The sequence below is a fragment of the Telopea speciosissima genome, chromosome 2 (assembly GCF_018873765.1).
Source record: "Telopea speciosissima isolate NSW1024214 ecotype Mountain lineage chromosome 2, Tspe_v1, whole genome shotgun sequence".
In the NCBI taxonomy this organism is placed as follows: Eukaryota; Viridiplantae; Streptophyta; class Magnoliopsida; order Proteales; family Proteaceae; genus Telopea; species Telopea speciosissima.
In genome coordinates this window covers 57,740,883-57,763,928 of record NC_057917.1, presented here as the reverse complement: position 1 = coordinate 57,763,928, position 23,046 = coordinate 57,740,883, and the positions used below count along the sequence as shown (strand labels likewise).

Genomic DNA, 23,046 nt, shown 5'->3' with positions numbered 1-23,046 from the left:
TCTCACCTCAAACAATATGTGGGCAAGGAATTTGAGATTAAGGATCTTGTATAGCTTCGATACTTCCTTGGCATTGAAGTTGCCATGTCCTCTCGTGGCATCTACCTGTCTCAGCAGAAGTATGTGCTTGATCTTCTAGCATAAACTACTATGTTGGGATGCAAGCCAATTGATACTCCTATTGATGCTAACTATCACCTAGTTAGCAAGGAAGGGGATCCTGTTGATAAGGGATGTTACAAGGGGCGATTGATTTACCTCTCACATCCTCGTCCTGACATTGCTTATGCAGTCAGTTTGGTTAGCCAGTACATGCATGATCCTTACTCTACTCACATGGAAGAAGTGATGCGCATCCTCCGTTACTTGAAGTCTACCCCAGGTCCTGACATTCTTTTTTCTCCTTATGATCATCTCCAAGTTGAGGCTTTCTGGATGCTAACTAGGCCGGTTCTCCCGGTGATCGGTGGTCTACTACAGGTTATGGTACCTTCGTTGGTGGCAATCTTGTCACATAGAGGAGTAAGAAGCAAGCTGTTGTGGCTCGGTCTAGTGCTGAAGCAGAGTTCCATGCAATGGCTCACGGCATCTGTGAACTTCTATGGCTTCAGGGTCTTGTCACCAATTTGGTTGTCCTTGTTACACTTCCTATGAAGCTTTATTGTGAGAGAAAATCTACCATCAGCATTACTCACAACCCTGTCCAGAATGAATGGACGAAACATGTGGAGATCAATCGTCACTTCATCAAAGAGAAACTGGACTCGGATCTTATTTGTGTGCCTTTTGTTTCTAGCAGTGAACAATTGGCTGATATCTTTACCAAAGGTCATAGTGGAAAGCTTTTTCATCTTATTGTTTGCAAGTTGGGCATGTGTGATATATATGCACCAACTTGAGGAGTGTTGTAATATGGGTACAGGGTAGAATTGTCATTAGGGGTATTTTAGTCTTGTACACATTCTAGATTGTTCTCCTTCGTATTATAAATAAAATCGATCTGTGTCCCATTCGACACAAGTCAAATTCATCTAACCAAGAAAGCCCCATTAGGAACTCAAATTAAGCCTATTAATCCATTCTTGGTCCAGTTTGATGGCCTGGTTTGCTGCTGGTTGTCTTGCTCTTTTGAACTGCATCACAAGACACCACCTCCAGCACCAACCTGACACCCTCACTCTTAGAAAGAGTCACAAATCATGGATTTACCTGCCGGGAGAAGGGGGCAGAGCCAAAGCAAAACACATGGCCAAGATAAAGTTGAGAGAATATGGCCCACTGTAAATTAAGTTTATGTGCTCAGTTACAAAAAATTTACCATTATCAAATTATGTGTGCTCTTAGGAGTTTCTTGTCCTTTCACATCCTATTGTTATAATCACTCTTTCTTCACCATTAAACCAGAAAAATTAGAAAGAAATAGCAGCATAAATTCATAAAACAACCACCTACCCAGAAAGGTAACATAATAGCAGTAGAAACTAGAAAGACTGATGATAAATCACATATGCTGAAGTACAAATCATCAACTACAAACCAAAAAAAAAAAACTTCCCACCCATTAAGTTTGAGTTTGAGAGACAAGCTCATGCTATATTAAAGAGAGAAGCATATTCTAGAACTAGAGAAAAATGCAGAGTACCATATAAATTGGGATTTCAATTTGTAAGAGTTCAAACTCACCAGGAAGAAGTTCTGCAGCACGTACAACTGAGGCACCAGAAGCTCCAAGTGCAGAAGGATCATATGCAACAAGAGCATAATTGTGAACAGGGTGAAGAAAAACCACCTGCAATGCCAAATTATACGTGAGCTAAATATTGGACGATATTACATTATTACCAAACTACTCAACTCAACTAAGCCTTATCCCCAACTAAGATTTATTATTATTATTACTTTTTTTATGAAATTATCCCCAACTAGGTTGATATTTACCAAAAAGATTCATCATTTACCTCCCCAGGAATTTCCACCGGAAATGCAGCAAATGACAGCATCACATCAGAAACAGAAATGGCTACAGTGTTCTTGTCAACTGCAACCAATCCCATGTGCTGAGAATGATATATAATAACACCAGTCCCGAAAAAATGCTGTGAGTGCACACCATCAACCATACACGATGATGGCACATGCACCTGCAATTTTTACCATAACTTGTATGAGCGTAAATTGATGGTGGCAACCAGCTAAATACAAATCATGACAATCTTAAGACAACTTGAAATCTTTGACAACATAACAATGAAAGGTTAATAATTTGTAACTGTTATGAACAATGTTAAAGAAAGACACCAAGTGAAACTTCAACATGGTAGTGACAAAATGTACCATATGAGTTCGAGTAAGTGTTTTAGGTTGGGCATGCCAACCTCTTGAAAAACCTTTGGGCAGGGGATAAATCCTCCTTGGCTTGATAGTTCAGAATTTGATGCACACGTGGTTCATGGCCCAATGTCCGCCCCATCAGGTGTGTGCTCTGAGATAGCATCCTCATCATAAGTTTGAGATTTGAGTATAAGCTATTTATTTTTTCGTTTTCATCTATTTGATCATACTCAGGAAAAAATTAGCATAAAAATACAGCCTTTCGTAGAACAGGATTAATGTAAACCACTGCGACCCAAAGGAATTGAATACTAGTCATAAGATATGTCTTCAAAAGGTGCTACAAGAAGTTTCGATGATTTCTTGGTGAGAACACACTATAATGCATGAGAGAGATTTTGGGGGGTTGACACAGATTCATCACCGAAATGGGCTTATTTTATTAGGAATAAGTCTAGGGTTGTTATATACATGTTGGGCCTTTGGTCCCATGGGTTTTCTATGTAATAGGCCACTTTTATGGGCCAAAAATATGGGTAATTAGGTTGCATACGGGATTAACTGTTTTAATTCCTTAGTTTTTATTTTTATGTAATTAGTAGTCATGTGATCATTTAAGTGATCATGTGACTTGTTAAGTGGTCATGTGACAACTTAAGTGGTCATGTGATCTAAGTTGGGCTGGATTAGGACTCTATAAGTCCAGCCATGTTCTGAGTCTATTTCTTTCAGTATTTTAGTTTCCTAATCAGTTTAAGTTACCTAATTGATTAAGGATTGGTTTAAGCCTTTCTTTTTTAGTGTAGGAGTCCATTTGTGAATCTTTTATATAAGGTTGTAAGGGGGGCAAACATTGAACACGAATTTGATTAATAAAAAAGCTTTTGCTTGCTACCATAGCTGCTGCTCTGCTCTGCTCTGTTGGGTGTTGCCTTGTGAGTCATATTAAGGTGAAGGGACTGGTGGATCTCCAGTTGACTCCTTGCGTCTTGTAGACCAGGAGGATCTGTTATAGGGGATTGGTGGATCTCCAATCGACTCCTTGCATCTTGTAGATCGGGATGACCTGTTTATTGTCTTCAGGGTGCTTGGACCGATTGTGGCTTGCCTATGCAATCTTCATCTAATACACCTTGACACCACCTAAAAACGCAATGTTCAACAAAGGCTTGCTTCAAATATGCCAACAATGGGTCAAGTGCATGAATCTCAATGATATTACTTACACTCATTCAGGAGGTGATGGAAAACTTTCACCTTAACTATTCGTCTAAGGGCAAAAGCTTTTGTGAGGGTCTTGGTTCTTCAAAAGGTGCAAGTATTCAGTTGATCAACCAAAATTAAGGGAGGAAATAATGGTTCCAAACTGAAGCATCTGTAAATAGGTAGGTAGTGCCACAATGCTGCAACATTTGGTTGGAACTGGATGCTTCTTAAGACCACCTATCCTGTGCAGAATGGCCCATTGAAACATGTTGATTAATTCTTTTAAGGACGGCCAACAACACCACAACTCAGCCTTATCCCAATTAAATAGGGTCGTCGACATGGATCCTGCCCTCCAATCAGTTCTATTTGAGGTCACATTTGAGTAGTTGTCAAGGCGTCACCTAGGTGAGGCCTAGGCGTCCAAGCGTCTTGGTCGACTTGGGAGCCTTGGTCGCCTAGGCGGGCAGCTTGGAAGGCTTGGTCGCCTAATCGGTGTCGCCTTGGTTTTGGACCCTCTCCAATGCCTTGGGTCACCAAGACGCCGTGACAACTATGTACTCGATACAAGGCCTAAGCTATGCATGTATTTCCTCACTACTTCTCCTAGGGTCATTTTAGGTCTGCCTCTGGCTCTTTTAGTTCCTTCAATCTGAATCAAATCACTCCTCCGTATCGGGGCATCCAAAAGCCTCCGTTGAACATGGTCATGCCACCTCAAATGACTTTCTCGTAACTATCATGTATCAGAACTACTCCCAAATCAGCTCTATTATGATCATTCCCAGATTTACCCTTCCTAGTTTTGCCATTCATTCATTTCAACATCCTCATCTCCGGTACACTGAGGTTATCTATATGATGCTTCCTAACTGCCCAACATTTTGCACCATACATCATAGTTGGTCATATGACTGTTGTATAAAAATTTCTTTAAGTTTTAAGATCATGCATACTTAAAAATCAGCATGAACAGATGATTTCTAAGTACACACCAAAATGTTAAAACTCTTTTCACTCTTATAGAGAATCCATATAAATCACCAAAGACCCACAGTTTGAAAATCCGATTACGCTGATATTTATTTCAGTTAATTTCTTAGATGGGACCCACTTAACAGCAAGTCCTAATCCTATCACCAAGAAAAAGTGACAAGCGCATGAAACCCATATAAAAGTCTGGGTACCAGGACCCAAGATTTTCCCATATATCTTAAGTTATTTAACAAGTTTCGGAAAAGAAATGATTTAACAGAAATAAAATATACAGTGAAAGCAGCAATGCAGATTAAGAAAATGGTAAATACTCCACATACTATAGAAGATAACAATCCCACCTCAAACATTACAAGAGTAGGCTCTATCACTCGCTCAGCTACAGATGCATTAGCAGCTACTGCTGCTTGATCCTCTCTGAAGCCAATGTTTTCCAAGGTTCTTGGGTCCTCCAACTTTTCTTCTGTAGGTTCTTGCATTGAACAATCAGATGTAATAGCACCATCCACAGATGAATTTTCTTCTACTCTCCGTTTCTTAGTTTCAACATTTGATTCGTCCCGAGAATGTGTCACCTCTGCAGATTCATAACTAGTATCCATACTATTGAAGCCATCAGCACACTCCTTCTTGTTGTTTTGATGCATCTGTTCTACCACAACTGCTTCAGCTGCTGTTGATGCAACTGTCCCACTGGCTAATCTTTCACCATTGATACTTGAAGATAAAAGTAGCGACCCAGGAGCCAAAGCAGGTCTTGCTGTCCATAATCCAGAACTATCATCACGAGTGTAGATTTGTGGAGCAGCATACCATTCATGCCGATCAACTGTAACCAGGACAGACTGCAACCATCGTAGAACATAAAAGCTTTAAGAATTGAGTAACATGTTGACATCAAATGGGCTATGCAAACTGGTACCAGGGAAAGTGCAGAGAGAGAGAGAGAGAGAGAGATTGAAGGACATGACACTAACATAAATAATACAACAATATTGAAGTCCCCTCCCCCCTCCACCTTTTTTCTTTTTGATACTCAACACAACAAAACTAAGCCTTATCCCAACTAAATGGGTTCGCTACACAAATCCTGTTTCACCGTTCAACTCTATTTAAAGTCATTTTGTTTTAAAACAAGGTCATTCATATTCGTTACATGAACCCTTTTACTTTCTAATGTATTGGAAATCAATAAAAGAGATGAAAAATGTCCACAAGATGGTAGTTGAACTATCCCATACATGTTACATAATTCAAAGAGAAAATAATAAGAGGAAAAAAGAAGCCAACTGGAATAGAGTTTTACTCTCGAAGTGAATATCCCCTTCTCCAAAAAATATTAAATCATTATTTCATAACAAAGAATAATTAGGACATAAATGTCATTTGTTCCTATGTAAATCACCACATACCTTGCTCCGATGCCGATCCATGTAGCTTATATATTCCATAGGCACTCGAGCACCCCTAGACAGCTTACTTAAAACCAAGATCAGCCCATCAAGTGTTGATATCTCTTCTCCTGCCAACTTCTTTATTATGGCATGCCGAGGAACTCCTGCTCTATAGAGCATATATCTGCAATTTGACGTTCATCTAAACCATTAATACAAAATTTTCAGGTAATGCAAGTAGGCAAATTAATAGAGCCTTGAGAAATGGAATTAAATCAATGTATTTCAGTGTTCAACAAAAACGCCAATTTTTACTCTTGATATATAGACAACACGAGAGCAAATCAAGGAAAGATAACAACCAAGCAAGATTGCCAGATATTTTAGGCCAATTTGGAATGCAATCAGGCTACAAAGAGGCAGACATTTAGGGCCATATAGATAAGCTTATCTTAATGGACCATGAAGGAAACATTCATCACATTAAAATTCCTTTTCACTACCTACATAATAAATATTATACGCAGATCTAGCAAATGTATATTCTTCTACTTGTCATCGAAGATTCTATTCTTCCTGTGTTTCCTAATAGCAGATATTACTACCAAAAAAATAAAAATGTCCTTGGAATCCAACCCCCCCGCCCCCTCCCCCCCCCCCGGGAACTCCCCTAGTATCATGCAAGAAAGAGATGACCAAAGATTCAAGACAACTTTAACTTTCCATTGGATAACCGAGCCACACAGATATCATCTTAAAGAATGCCAAAATTCTTACACTTACCTCTTACTTTCCGCAGATAATTCATCTATTTGCCAAGTCAACTTCCCTCAAAAGTTATCTAGATTCCAGAATCAGCACATTATTGACTTAAGAGCAGCCAAGTGGAAGTTTCTACTCTAAGTGGTTCACCGTACACCTCACCCATATTCATTTATGTATTGATTCTGACAAGGAACAATAAAGATTTTATTAAAAAGAAATAGAAAGTACAGATGTAAGTCAAACCAAGTGGTGACACCCAGGGACAAATTAACAATAGAAGAACCCCAGACACATGTACAAACCATCTTTCCTGAAAGAACAGAAGACCAAAAATCTGTTGAACAATGACTGTCACTGAGAGTGGGGTGAATCAGAGATATAAAAACTTTTTCCTTTTAGCATGGCTAACTTAATGGTTCAGCCCTGGCACTCACTCAACTACAAACCATCCTGCAAACACACTGCCACGGCTCGCAATCACTGGGTTACCAGACCAGTGACCAGCCCCTTCAAGGTGGCACAATAATATATATGCAAGAAGTAAAGAACAACCACCTTGGGAAAGTAAATGCAGATGGAAAGTAAACCACAGATACCCACCAAAAAGCACACCCACAACACCAAATATTTATGAGGTCAGCACATGACTACATCCACAGAGCAATGCCTCAAATGGGCTCCATATATGCTCAATACACTACTGTTTTAGTCAGCTACAAGCCTACAACTGACAAAGAGCTACTACATCTGATTTACCCAGCATCAACTAGGACGGCGCTATAATGCCAAGTTTTAGGCAGCTACAACTACCAGGGAACTACAACCCCTGTGTCCAACACTCACCAAACAGCCCAGTACAATAACAAATGGGCTTATAACTTTGCTCTACAATAAAAGCACAAGCTAGTCTGGGTATTCAACAAAACACAACCTAGGTCTGGTCCATAATGAGTACTCAAATACAAAAGAAACAACCTACAATGTGGAAACCCTTACAACCATTGCTCTGTTTCAATTATTGGTACTTTGGGAAGACTCTGAGTCGCCAACCATTGCTTTAATGGCCACTGGTGTCTTCAACTAATTCCTTGGTGAGAGGAACTTGAATCTTCAAGTAGACCTTTGCTTGTGGGACCCCTTTCTCTTCTTCCTTTTGCAAAAAACCTCTTCTTTACATAAAAGCTCAACTACCAAATCTCCTAGTCTTCAATAATGTAATGAATCACTCAAGAGTGGTAGGTAGAATGGATTTAAGCATGGAACCCTAATCTCTCTCTCTCTCTCTCTTTTTCTCTTTTTTCTTATAAGTTCAAGTGTTAACAACACTCAAAAAACGATTTAAAGAGCCTTAACCCGCGGCAAGAAATGGACAAGGTTGAACCATCTGTGGTTCAACCGTATTCTGCCCATCGTCGGAAAAACGGCCATATTGCACTCATCCGGTGTCGGATTGACTTGATTCCGATGGTATGGAAAGAAGACTCAAAATCAACAGGTTTGATGAAAAGAGCTTAAAGCCTTAAACCCAGGTAGAGTAGAGGACCTCAAAAAATGCACCACAAACTGCTGTATGTGCAAACAGAGCATACTGGTTAGTGGTCACTCTAAGCTGTCTTCACATTCAAGATCATAGCATCTTCGATCGAGCTCAGTTTGAGCCGATTCTTAAGGCATATGAAAGAAGCTTCCAAGTTCTTCAACTCACATGTTTTGAGCTTCCCCTGATTTAGCCTAAATGGTGCTCCAAAAATCATTTATAGAGCAATAAAACAACTCTGGCTTGCTGTCCAGATTCTGTCATAGACACAATCAACGGTTCTGGCTGGCCATCTGACGATGCTGGTAGAACTAACAACGGCGTTGGCTTAACTCTACTTCACACCGGACAGAGGCTTCTACAAGCCGGCGTTTTTCAGACCCGAGAGCATATAACCTTCATTATCAACTGATGCCGGTAGTACTAGAGTCCAACGTCGGCTAGCTGTAATCTAGTGCTGGCTAAACTCCATTTTGAGCCAGACAAAACCTTCTTCGTATCAGCTCCTGTCAAAATCCGACACACATGTTAGCTTTTCTGTTGCTCATTTCTCTACTACTCTCAGTCATCACAACACCTCAACAAACAGTGTTGACAACAATGACAACCATAGCTCAACAATCTCCCCCTTTGGAATTGTTGGCTGATTCATGGACTCAAATCATTTTTTGGGATGAAGTTTTGTTGCTTAACTAAAAAGAGCTAGAAAGAGATGAAGAGGATAGAGCTGCTGCTGGTTAACTCAGTTGGGGTCATAGAAAGTCTGGTTTGACAAAGGTAAGTCCAGCTACATGTTCATCTCTAGTTTAGCCATTTTGGTTTCTGAACCTTGATGTAAGATGAGCCTTTGATAGAGTATTTGATTGAGTTATTCACTATTTTATCTAGGGGATTAAAGGATTGGATTGCTGGAATTCAGACTATACCTCAACAAACACTGTTGACAACAATGACAACCATAGCTCCACAATCTCCCCCTTTGGAATTGTTGGCTGACTCATGGACTCAAATCATTTTTTGGGATAAGTTTTGTTGCTTAACTAAAAAGAGTTAGAAAGAGATGAAGAGGATAGAGCTGCTTCTAGTTAACTCAGTTGGGGTCATATGAAGTCTGGTTTGACAAAGGTAAGTCCAGCTACCTGTTCATCTCTAGTTTAGCCTTTTTGGTTTTTGAACCTATGTAAGACGAGCCTTTGATAGGGTATTTGATTGAGTTATTCACTATTTTATATAGGGAATTAAAGGATTAGATTGCTGCAATTCTGATTTGAAGAAGGAATTGAAAGAACAGTTAAGCATTGAAGGGATTTTAGAGTTTGGTCTGAAATCTTTTAAGGTGAGTTATTTAATTCAAAATATGGATTGTTGGGTTCAATTGGTACTTCAAATGAACTATTAGTGAGGACTGTGGAATGGGATTTTAATGCAGAAGTCGACCTCGAACCAGGAAACCAGCGGGAGATCGAGTGCAGCCAGGATCAACACGATAAGGAACAAATTAAATAACTAAAACTCTCTTTTTTTATTGCTGTTTTTTTTTTTAACATTAAAAAAAAAAAGGATAAGAAGAAAGGAGATAGAAGAGAAAAGGGGGGGGGGGGGTAGGGGAATGGCTCTCTCACCCACTGCTGTCCAAGCTATTGAAACATGGAATTTCTCCCATAACCTATGGCAACATGGCCTGAAAATTCTATTCTCCAAAATCTGATCCTTCCTTACAATAGGGGTCCTATTAATAGCTTAAGCAAGCTTACAAAATAAAAGTTAGAAAATAGAAACTAACTTACAATAGAAAGTACGAAATAGAAACTACTAAACCTAGCAACTAGTCAATATGGCAACTTATTGAAAATAGAGACTAACTAGAATTAGAAACTACTGAGGCTTTATATATCAGCCTTCTAAAACAAAAGGAAGGACACTAAAATAGTGTTGTAATATGGGGTTTAAGGTATAATTGTCCATAGGGTTTTATCTTATGTTGCCCTAGGGGCTGTAATGTCATTGTACTCCATATCTTATTATTATAAATAAAGAGTGGTCTGTGTCTCTTTTGACACAAGTCCCAATTTCCAAAGCCATCATGGTATCAGAGCTCTAGGGAAAGAAATCAACCTAGGGATTCTCGCCGCCGCCATCTCTCCTCTCCCTCTCTCTCTTTTCTCGGTTTTCGTGAGCACTGCCACCACCTAACTACCACCGCCACCGCCTGCACCCCTCTCTCTCGGCTTTCTTTCTAGCGCTACCGAGAGAGGGAGTTCTGCCTCTCTTTTCCGCCACCCTTGGTGGTGCTTTTCTCCACCGTTGAGGGCCTTTTTTTTGCCCTTTGTTTGATCCGCCTTTCTCATGCATTAAGAAGGGCAGAATCTCCTCTTTTCGTGAAGGTTATTTAGATATTGAAGATCTAATTTTATTTTTTTTCTGGATCTGTGAGTTGTTATTCCTCTTTTTGTGTAGATGTCGGATGATTCCTTAGCCACCTCTGGAATCAAAGGGAGAGTTCGCACCTCTGACGGCTTACCTACATTCCCTGTTTGCTTTGTTCGATTGGACAATAGCAACTTTCTTATCTGGTCAAGGTCTTGTTATCTCAACATCAATTCCAGCAGATATTTGGGTTATCTCACTTGTGCAAAAGAGAAACTCTCCACTCGAGGTCCTGAACAAGATAAATGGAGTTCTTCTAACTCCCTGGTGATGTCCTACCTTCTCACAAGCATGACGCCTCAACTTGCTCGTGGCTATCTCCTGTTAGATACAACTGCAAAAATTTGGAAGGCTGCTCAAGAGACTTATTCCCAGATTGGGAACGATGCCCAGGTCTTTGAGTTGCATAAGCAACTTCATGAGACAAAGCAGAAGGAACTCAGCTTGAACCAATACTATTCTAAGTTACATAGCTTGTGGCAGGAATTGGACTTTTATGATACTTTCTAGGCTTCTACCCCTGAAGATGCAATCAAGTTCAAGAAACCCGAAGATAAATTCAGGGTGTATGATTTTCTTGCTGGTCTCAATATGGAGTATGATCAACTCCGTGCACAGGTTCTTAGTAGAGATCCTTTTCCCACTCTAGAGCAGGCCTATTCCTTGATTCAACTCGAGGATATTAGCCGTACTGCCATGCTACCTCCTTCTTCCCAGGACCGATCGATATTTCTATCTGCCCCTCCTGGGCAATCAAAAGGTGGTTCTTCTTGCCCCAGTGATCGTTCTGAACGTAAACCTCTGAAATGTGAGCATTGTGGGAAAGAGAGACACAAGAAGGAATTTTGTTGGAAGCATCATGGGCGCCCTTCTGCCTCTTCCACCAAGGTCGTGGACGTGGGAAACCTTTTGCAAATCATACTGAGACCACCACAGTTGATACTCCACCTGGTGCTGCACCTTCCACTTCTCAGGATGAACTTACCAAGCTTCTCCATCATTTGGTAACCAAGCTGGACTCTGCTGGCCCTACCAGTTCTGTTTCCGTTTCCTCTTCCACCTTGGTACCTTCGGATTCTGCCAATTCAGGTATTTCTTTTGTTGGTATTTGTGGATCCACTATTTCCCAATCAATCAATCATGGATTCTCGACTCTTGTGCCTCAGACCATATGATCGGTAAGGCTAATTTTTTCTCCAAATATTCCCCTTGTTCTAGTAAGGATAAGGTGTGCATTGCTGATGGTTCTCTTTTCTCAATTTCTGGGAAGGGGTCCATCACATGCTCTCCTACTCTGACCCTAAACTCGGTTTTGCAAGTTCCAAACTTTACTACAAATATCCTTTCTATTAGTCGTCTCCCTTCCGACCTTAATTGGAAAGTGACTTTTTTTCTCTTCTCATTGTCTCTTTCAGGATTTGGTAACGAGGGAAACGACTGGCTCTGGTAAAGCATACAATGGTCTCTATTTGCTTGATGCTACTGTCCCTCCTCTCAGTCATGCTCATCCTACTGTTGCTGATCCTGCTGTCCCTCCTGACTTGTTACTTTGGAATAGACGTTAAGGACACCCTCCTATGGGTACTTTGGTTAAAGCTTTTCCTAATTTATTTTGTAACTGTACTCCCAAGGATGGTTTTGTGATGCTTGCATTTTAGCCAAGCAAACATGTACTTCTTATTCTAGTTCAAATTCTTGGTGTACTTCTTTTATGTTAATTCATTTTGATGTGTGGGGCCCTGCCTGATGTTCTTCAATTTCTGGTTATAAGTGGTTTGTTTCTTTTATAGATTGTCATACTCAGTGCACTTAGGCTTTATTTACTACACCATAAAAGTGATGTTTTCCATTGTTTTCAGCCCTTTCATAATTTTGTGCGTACCCAGTTTAATGCCCAAATAAAAATTTTCCGTAGTGATAATGGTCATATTTGTCAAGGCGTCGCCTAGGAGTCTGCTTTGGTCGACTTGGGCACCTTGGTCGCCTAGGCGGACGCCTTGGACACCTTGGTCGCCTAATTGGTGTCGCCTTGATTTTTTGCCCTCTCCAACGCCTTAGATTGCCTAACCGCCGTGACAACTATGATAATGGTAAAGAGTACACCGATGGGGCATTATATCTTGCATCTCATGGCATCCTCCATCAGACCAATTGTGCTGATACACCGGCTCAGAATGGGGTGGCTGAACATAAGAACAGGCATTTACTAGAAGTGGCTCGTGCACTGATGTTTGAAATGAATGTTCCTCCTCATTTTTGGAGTGAGGCTGTTTTGACCGCTGCATACTTGATCAACTGCATGCTTACCCATGTGTTAAATTTCAGCTCATCCGTGAAGGTTCTCCAAGGAAACAATGCCTTCATTGTTCCAGCGAAGGTTTTTGGTAGCATATGTTATGCCCAAAATCAGCAACACCCTGGTAAATTGGAGCCTCAAGGATTGAAGTGCATTTTTTTTTGTTATTCCCCATCCTCCCACTCATCGGATGTTAGTCACTATGGATGTGGTTTTTAATGAAGTTGTCCCATATTTTTCTCCGGCCTCTCATAAGGGGGTGATTTGGTTGGTGCCAAGATGCCTGATATGCTTGACATGCCCATTCCTATACCACCTTCTGGTGGTGTTGATCCTAGCCCTCCTGTCCAGGGGGAGACAACACCACCTACTGTTACCTAAACCTCCTATTGTTCATACATATCATCGGCAAAGAGACACCATTGTAGTTGCTCCAGAGCTCCTCCTATATTGGATCCACCATCTTTAGGTATTTCTTCTTCACCTCACCTTTACCTATTGTTTTTTTACCTTCTTTGGATTTACCTATTTCTCTTCGTAAAGGGGTTAGAACTTGTATACAACATCCTATCTCGCAAGTTGTTTCGTATGAGTCTCTTTCCCCCTTCATACCGTGCCTTTGTTTCCTCTTTGGCCTTTGTTTCTCTTCCAAAAAATTGGCAGAAAGCTCTTTATGATCCAAAGTGGAAGGCAGCCATGTTGGAAGAAATGCATGCTCTGGAGAAAAATGGCACTTGGGATCTAGTCCTTCTTCCTCCTCAGAAGAAAACAGTTAGCTGCAAATGGCTGTTTGTTGTTAAGCATAGATGAGACTATTGATAGGTACAAGGCCCGGGTGGTTGCTAGAAGGTTCGCACAAACCTATGGTCTCGATTACCAAGAAATATTTGCCCATGTTGCGAAAATGAACACAATACGTGTTATATTGTCCTGTGCAGTTAACCTTGGATGGGAGTTGCAACAATTAGATGTAAAAAATGCTTTCTTACATGGGGAATTAGAGGAAGAAGTTTATCTTCATATTCCTCCTGGTTTTGCCACTCAGGAGAATCATGGGAAGGTCTGCAAACTGAAGCGTGCCTTATATGGATTAAAGCAGTCCCCACAGGCATGGTTCGGCAGATTTCATGGTGCAATGGTCTCATTTGGCTACACTCAAAGCAATGCTGACCAAACTCTTTTTATCAAGAGAACTGAAACCAAGATTGCTATTCTTATTGTCTATGTAGATGATATTGTGGTTACGGGCAGTGACAAGGAGGAGATCTCTCGACTAAAGGAATATCCTGGGAAAGAATTTGAAATCAAGGGCCTTGGCCTATTACGGTACTTTCTTGGAATTGAGGTTGCCCACTCTACCAAGGGGGTCTTTCTCTCTCAGAGAAAATATACCTTGGACTTATTATCCAGACAAGTATGTTGGGCTGCAAACCATCCGATACTCCTCTTGATGCAAATGGTCATCTTTCCAGCAAAACTGGTAACCCTATTGATATTTGATAAAGGGCAATACCAAAGGTTAGTGGGCAACTTAATCTATCACTCCCAATTTCTCCATCTCAGCATTTCTGATCACTTCCATAACCTTCTCTTCTTCTTCACCATGGTCTATGCCTTCAACCGCCATCCCGATAGGATCCCTCTCTGGGACAATATCCACTCCATCTCTTCTTTTGTTGGTTCCTCCCCCTGGGGCATTGGAGGTGACTTCAATGTCGTTCGCTTTTGTCATGAAAAATTGGGTGGTTCTCCTATCGACCACCAAGCAGTTGCAGCCTTTAACTCTTGTCTGGAGGACTCTGGGCTAAACGACCTCAGATGGTCGGGTGCTGATCTCTCTTGGCACAACAAGCGCTCTAGCTCTGACAAAGTTGCCTGCAAGCTAGGCAGAGTCCTTGTAAATGATCCTTGGCTTTACTCCCTTCCCTCCTCTTATGCCTTCTTTGACCTTCCTGGCCTCTCCGACCATTCCCCCATATCTCTTTTTGTCCTTACCTTTCTTTTGGCCCAAAACCCTTCAAGTACTTTGACATGTGGTCCTCCCACTCTGGTTTTTTGCCCATTGTCCAAGCGGCTTGGAACATCCTAGTTCATTCCTTCTCCTCCCCTCTGCTTGCCTTCTCCAAAAAGCTCAAGAATGTCAAGGTGGCTCTTAAAGTCTGGAATTCCTCCACTTTCGGCAACATTTCTTCTCGTGTCTCCTCTTGTCGGGACACCCTCTCCTCCATGCAACTCCGCCTTCAGGCTGACCCCCTCAACTCCTCCCTCGTTGAAGAGGAGATCCTTGGTGCTTCTGACCTTTCCTCATCTCTCTCTCCCTTGAGGAAAGCTTCCTTAAACAGAAATCCAGAATCAAATGGCTTGAGCTCGGTGACTCAAACACCGCCTTATTCCACCGCTCTCTCAAAGCCCACTCCAACTCCAACTCCAACTCCATCCTCTCTCTTACTTCCTCTGATGGCACTGTCCTCTCCTCTGTGGATGCCATCAAAGCCGAAGCTGTGAGCTACTTCACTGGTATCTTTTGCCCCCCTCCTCCCATACCCCCCTCCCTGCAGACCTTATCAACAAATTCCTCCCCCCCACCTCCTTAACTCCCTCAGCTCCATCCCCTCCGACTCTAAATCACCTCCGCTGTGCGCTCCCACAAGGCTAGTAAAGCTCCTGGCCCCGATGGGTTCAGCATGGGATTTTTCACCACTTGCTGGGACATCATCGATGTCTAGCTTAACAGTGCCATTAAGAGCTTCTTCTTCAACCCTCAGCAGATCCAAAATATCAACCATACCTTCCTCTGGAGCTTCTTCCATGTCCGACTTCAGACCCATCTCCCTTTGTAATCTCCTCTACAAGTTCATTGTAGAAAATCCTTGCCAACCGGCTCAGCCTTGTCATTGATTCCCTTGTCAGTCCCAACCAATCTGCCTTCATTGCTGGGAGAAGCATCTCAGACAACATCATCCTCTGCCAGGAAATTGTCCAAGGCTTCGACCGTAAGTCCCACTCTCCTGCTGCTCTTCTAAAGATCGACATCCACAAGGCTTTTGACTCCATCAGATGGGATTTCATCTCCCAAGTCCTCCTCAAGATGTCCTTCCCCCCCCCCCCCCATTTTTGTCAACTGGATCCCCTCCTGCATCTCCACTCCCCGCTTCTCTATTCTCCTGAATGGCAATCCTGCTGGTTTTTTCCCCTCCTCGGTTGGTATTCGCCAAGGCTGCCCCCTCTCTCCTTTTCTCTTTTGCTTGTCCCTTGAGGTTCTCTCTCGCAGCATCCAGTCCAAAACCAACCTCCACCTCATCTCCCCTATCCCTAAGTGTAAGCCTACCAACCTGACCCACCTAGCCTTCGCGGATGATCTCATGATCTTCTCTAAGGCTGACCCTCTCTCCATTGCATCCATCATGTCCTCCCTCAACCTTTTTCAGGGCCTTTCTGGTCTCCGCATTAACCTGTTAAAGTCCCAGATATTCCTTGCCGGAGTTTCGGACACCACCACAGCCACCCTCTCCTCCCTCACCGGCTTTACCATTGGCACCCTCCCAGTCCGCTACCTAGGCCTACCCCTCATCCCTGCCAAACTTTCAGCCCACCACTGCTCCCCCATCCTGGACCTTCGCAAGAGGTTGCAGCTTTGGAAAGCCAAGCTTTTATCTTATGCAGGTCGCCTCGAGCTTATCAGATCGGTGCTCCAGTCTTGCTACATTTATTGGAGTGGAGTTTTTGGCCTCCCAAAGGCTACCATCCAGGCGGCTGGATCTATTATGTGTGCCTTCCTTTGGAAAGGTGTGGACTCTGCCAGGTTCCTCCATCCTATGAGCTAGGCCTCCTTTTGTGTCCCCAAATCTGAAGGCGGCCTTGGGCTAAGGAGAATAAAAGATGTCAACATTGCTGGGTCCATCAAACTTATTTGGAAGATCCCAACCAACAGAACCTCCATCTGGACTTCTTGGTGGGCCCCTCCGTAGAGATTCCATTTGGTCTATTAGTCCAGGGACTGACTCCTCCTGGGTTTGGCGCAGAATTCTGCAAATGAGACATTTAGCCAAGGACGCCATTTCGTACACGATAGATGCTGGTATGTCCACCTTGCTTTGGCTGGACAAGTGGCACCCTTCTGGTGTCCTCTCTTCTATTGTGAGTCCCAGAGATATCTACTCCTCCGAATTGGACAGATTCGCCCATGTTGCTGCTATCATCACCAGAGGCTCTTGGTCCCCTCCCACCTCCCCTGCCCCCCTCGCTGACCTTTGGAGCTCCCTTCCCCCCATCCCCCCAAGGCATCGAAGTAGAGGTGACACCATCTTATGGCTTCCCTCCCAATCGGGCAGATTCAGCTCTCACTCCACTTGGGATTTGGTTAGACATAGAGGGACCCCTTGTCCTTGGTATACAGTTGTTTGGTTTCGTGGTCACATACCTCGCCATAGCCTCACCGCTTGGCGCGCCCTTGCTAGCTGCCTTCCTACCCAAGCCTTCCTTATTTATCGGCATATTCAGGTCCCTCCCAACTGTTGTCTCTGTTGGAATGGGACTGAAGATGTCGATCACCTTTTCTTTACTTGCCCCTTTGCTGCCTCCATCTGAACCCGTGTTCTCCGCCATTGTTGGCCCGGTTGGCGCACTCCTCTTCCTCTCAGCAGGGAATGGATTTGGATTGACATGACATTTGGAGGGAAGTTGATCTGCGACTCGGTTGGCAAGATTGCCTTTTGTGCCATTATCTCTCACATTTGGATGGAACGCAACCTTAGAAGATGGGCATCCAACTCTCGCTCTTTCGACACGATTTGGAAGGCCATCTTTTTTTATATTTCATCTAAAGTTAGATCCCTCCCCCTCCGTGATGTGAAGGATTCCCCAAGGAACAGGCTCATTGTTGTCTCCTGGGACCTCCCTACATCCATTTTGCGCCCTAACTAGTCCCTAGTTTCGGCTTGCTACCCTTGGGCTTGTATATTCCCCCTTTTTCTTCGTAATTAAATCTTTATTCATCCAAAAAAAAAAAAATCTATCACTCCCATACACGACCGGATATAGCTTTTACAATTAGCTTGGTCAATCAATACATGCATGACCCTTATTCTTCCCATAAGGATGTCGTGATCCGCATTTTGTGATACTTGAAGGCTGCCCCAGGCAAAGGTGTTTTATTTTCTCCACATGATCATTTGCAAGTAGAAGCCTTTACCGATTCTGACTACTGGTTACTATACATTTGTTGGAGGTAACCTACTTACTTGGCAAAGCAAAAAACAAATAGTTGTTGCCTGATCAAGTGCTGAAGCTGAGTTTTGTGCCATGTCCCATGGCATCTGTGAATTGATGTGGCTCCAAGGGTTGTTGAAAGACTTGGGTCTTACTACATCTTTACCTATGATGCTTTACTGTGACAACAAGTCTGCGATCAGCATTGCCCATAATCCAGTGTAGCACGACAGAACCAAGCATGTGGAAATTGATCGCCATTTTACTAAAGAAAAGCTAGAACAGGGTCTGATTTGTACTCCTTTTGTCAATTCTGGAGATTAGTTGGCTGATGTTTCACCAAGAGTCTTAGTAGTAAATATTTTGGACCTTTTGTATGAGAGTTGGGCATGTGTGATATTCATGCGCCAACTTGAGGGGGAGTGTTGCAATAGAGTTCAAGGGTATAATAGTCCATAAGGTTTTATCTTGTGTTTTCCTAAGGGCTGTAATGTTATTGTACTCCATATCATATTATTATAAATAAACAGTGGTCTGTCTCTCTGACACAAGTCACAATTTCCAAAGCCATCAAATAGAAACTAAATAAATTGAAAAGTCTTCTAAAAGTCTTCAAAGTTGCATTCAATCTCCACCAGTTTGTCCATATCTGCCCCAAATCACTGTTCACATGAACAGTGTCGCGTGCACAGTATTTTCTGCCCTTTTCTTCATGCTTTGATCTATATCAGGTTTAAGACCTAATTGAATGAATTGATGGAACAGGTGTCCAATCCCATTGAAAACCCTGCTGAATAGAGGAAAAACTGTCTTCGGACAGAGACAGATTTGACATATAGGGGTTTTGGGACTTAAAACCATATTATCTTGGATTATACCTATTGTGATGTATCTAATGAGGTTTGTATGATTATAGGAGAGCTTCCATACATGTGCTGTTAAATATGGACATGTACTTTATTGAGAAAAGGTGAGGGAATCATGAAATTCTTTTATGATCAGTGTGTGTGTGCAATATGATGGCAGTGTATGGCTGTAGTAAGATTGATTAATTGTGATCAAGTTTATATGTATTTTAATACTTAATACATCAGTACTTGGATAATGATTGATAAGTGATATGAAGTGCTTGTTTGAAATGTGATGATGTATATGGTTAATGAATGTGGAATCATATATGGAATGTGTAATGTGATGGTATGATTTTATATATTATGCCATGTAAAAGTAAGAATGTAAATGCAATGAAAGAGTAAGAAAAGAAGAAGTGAAGTATGTGAAAGAATGTAAAGCAGGTGCATATTAATTGTGGTATTCATGTTTAACATCCCTGTGGCTACCGTTCCCTTTCCAGCAGGGGATTATGTACTGGATGAGGGCTTAATAATGAGTAGGTTCATGTCCATCCCAGGGCTCTGGTGCTTGGAATAAGGTGTAGATGTGACGTACAGAAGTAACTAGTGCTTACCCTCCCCAGGGCTCCGGTGCCTGGAACAAGGAAAAGGCAAGACTAGTAGATTGTTATGATCCAGAGCTTGTCCTCCCCCAGGGCTTCGGTGCTTGGATACACAGGAGTAGACAAGTCTAGTATGTTACTTAAATAGATGAGGGGTCCTCCCCTAGGGCTCCGGTTCCTGGATACATGGGAATAGAGCACATCTATAATGCTCACTGTATCATCCTTCCCAGGGCTGCAGTGCCTGGGACTCGAGTAGAATAGTGATACGAGATCGACTACCACCCTCAGCAGTTTGTGCATTATGGAAGTTCACTAATACCCAAGACCTAACCTAATCAATTAAAGAATGAAATGAGATGATTTATTATTTATGTCTTTATTTTATATCTTGTGTTTGGATGCTTGAGTGTGTAGATTCATGGGTACCTCACTGAGCAAAAGCTCACTCCATATGAGTTGATGTTTTTCAGATGAAGAGGCAAAAGAGAAGGTGTATACAACTTGTGAGTTTGTTGGTGGAGAGCCCTGAGACAAAATCTGAAATCTTTGAATGATGTTTTGAGGACAATGTTTATAAAGACGGTGCAGCCATTTTGAGGGTTAATGCATTAACTCTTGTACATTTGTCATGTTTTGAAAAGCTATGTATATGAGCAATAGTTTTGTACAGGACTGTTAATCATATAGCCACCAGTATATAAATGTTTTATATTTAATATGGTTCCGCTTTGTATGTATGTGATCTGGGGCTCTGTTGTTACTTTATATGTTAGTATGTGACCTTAAAGGGTCAGCGCTCGTGAGGGCAGTGTCTAATACCCTACATGGGTTTTGGGGCGTTACACAAATCCTCCCATCTGACATCTACAATTTCCTCCGACATTTGGTCCAATCTCCAATATTTCAATACTTAAAGGATGCAATGTAGCTATGATTGGGAACATTTGGGATATCACTCTAGGGATCCACCTAAAATGGCTTAATAGGCCAACACCTAGTGACTATGCACAATCTCGCACATATTTAGCACTACTAGGATATTTTAAAATAAATAAAATTATCACAAAATAGAGTACCACATGAGAAAATACAACAAAAGTACACTATCTCTACTGTTTGTCGAAATCTTTTGTATTTATTAAATATCCTCAACTAAAAATTTAAAAAGTACACAACATAGGGAAAATCTGTTAGCATATGGCCTATAGTTTTCACATATTTAATAAAGAGAGGTCCCACTACTGCAGGGTCTGGGAGGGGCAAACGTACGCAGACTTACCCCCTGCTTCGCAGGAGAGGCTGTTTCCAAGTTTCAAAGCCACAACCAACAGGTTGCAATAGCACAACTTTACCATTGCACCAAGGCTAACCCACCTTTTCACATATTTAATATCCAAGAAAAATCAAGCAGGATGATGTGACACTGTTTAGAATAGGTTGGCAGGTTGTGGGCTGAACTAATAAACATTTTATACGGCCAAACTGATAATTCAGTCGCCATGTTCAAAATACCAACAACTAGATTCCAGTACAACTCATGTATCAAAATAGAAACATGCCAGCATATTTTGGCTGACATATTGTAACATGCCCCAATTGGAACTTCTTTTCCTGTATTCTTTCCTTTTTCCCTTTCTCTGAAAGCTGGTCATAATCATAAATAATGTGATCTGGGTGCAAGGTTCGTATATCAAAAAAGTAATTCCGACACAGAAACGCCCGAAAATCCAGAAACAGAGTAATTCCTTTTATTTCTCTTATGGGTTCTCCCTTTTTTCATCTATACACATGATCTAACACTATTAAAGTAACCTTATCTACAGTAAATACGAATGGTTATTATTTGGCATTTAAAAACTTTAATAGAATTTAACCGTTCTCTGATAAAAGACTACAAATTGTTTCAGGTCTAACTCTCACCTCAAGAGAGCAATTAACAACAATGTGGTTCTTCTAACAACTAACAATTTCATGCTTACATTTTATGACATACAATAAATCTGCAACTTGGAACTTAAACCAATTAGCAATACATGGAAGATATGTATTCATATAGGATCTAGAAAAGAAAATCCAAGTAACATCAGTAGGTTGTAAAAATAAACTAGAATATACTCACCCAGGTTCTGCAACATAAACAAGACCACAGTTGAAACGGAAATTTCTAGCCTGTGCCAATAATGGAAAGGAAAAAAAACATAGGTAATTCACATGACAAAAAATGATTCTTCAGGAAATGGTTATGATTATAACAACAAAATGAATATGTTTGTTGCGCTTAATAGGTAAGAAGGGCTACAAATCTGTAATTGACTTGGTCATGATTTTGTTTCGTATATATGAGAGTATGAGACCATGAAATGAAACTATACATAATTTGGATTTCAGTAATAAAAACACATACCACAGACAAAACCAAACATCAAAGATATCCAAGCTATATCGAAAACACTTTTTTACCTGACAACATGCTACATGCAAAAAGTACTTGTGCTTTTAATTGAGAGACCCATTTTCAACTTAAGGGAAACAAAGTTGTGTTTGAGGTTGGAATGTTTCATAGTAGTAGTTACTACCAAAGGCATGTCTCTGCAAACTTCTGGCAGCACTGTCATATGTTTTTACATGTGTTCTTTATGCATAGAAAAATGGAAACACAATAACATATCCAAAATTAGACAATTTTTTGAAAGACAAAAAAAAAAACAATGTTTGGGAGTTTCTTTATCTAATCCTCCTAGTTCAAGAATTATTGATTCTGTTTTTCATATGGGCTGAACGTAATAGGCGCATATTTGAAGACAAGTGCAGTCGTGCAAACCATGTATTTGCAGCAATGAAAAGGGAGATCAAGGAGTGTAGTCCTCTCATCTGGTTATATCAAATCAGTGGAGGCGCTGATTTTGTCCAGACAATTGAGAGTTTTTTTTTATCTAATCCTCCTAGTTCAAGAATTATTGAAGTTAAATGGTGCAAGCCCCAAAATGGTTGGATAAAGCTCAACATAGACTGATGTTCATATGGAAATCCGGGTCCCACATGTGCTGCAGGTATTTTTCAGAATTCGGTTGGAAGTTCTACAGGAAGTTTTGTCAATTTTTGGGTGTCAAAACAAACTCTCAAGCTGAATTTATGGCTCTATATTATGGGCTGTCGTTGGCTAAGGAAAAAGGATTTCATTCTTTGTAGATTGAAAATGATTCTTCGGTTGTGGTTATCTCCGTCACCAACAAATCGATTCCATGGCAATTCCAACAGAAATGGTTAAATTTTCAGTATTATTTGGATTCCATCACTTGGAAGATCACTCATTGTTATCGGGAGAACTTTGTCGAAGATTCGTTAGCGAAGAAAGGAACTTCTTTGCAATCTTCTTTCTTTTGGGATGTTCACCCTCATTTTGTCAGGCAGGATATTGTATGCGATT

General features: G+C 41.3%; 1 protein-coding gene across 2 annotated transcripts in view; it reads right to left on the bottom strand.

Annotated features, from left to right (window-relative positions):
* The window catches only part of LOC122653134 (protease Do-like 7), a 137,918-nt gene that overhangs the window by 39,244 nt on the left and 75,628 nt on the right, over positions 1-23,046 (bottom strand). For both annotated transcript variants that reach the window (XM_043847076.1, XM_043847075.1), the window contains exons 13-17: positions 21,739-21,788; positions 5,946-6,111; positions 4,875-5,378; positions 1,959-2,141; positions 1,684-1,789 (exon numbers count right to left, since the gene is read on the bottom strand). In XM_043847076.1, coding sequence (XP_043703011.1) covers positions 1,684-1,789; positions 1,959-2,141; positions 4,875-5,378; positions 5,946-6,111; positions 21,739-21,788 — 1,009 coding nt within the window. The remainder of the gene's footprint in view (positions 1-1,683; positions 1,790-1,958; positions 2,142-4,874; positions 5,379-5,945; positions 6,112-21,738; positions 21,789-23,046) is intronic.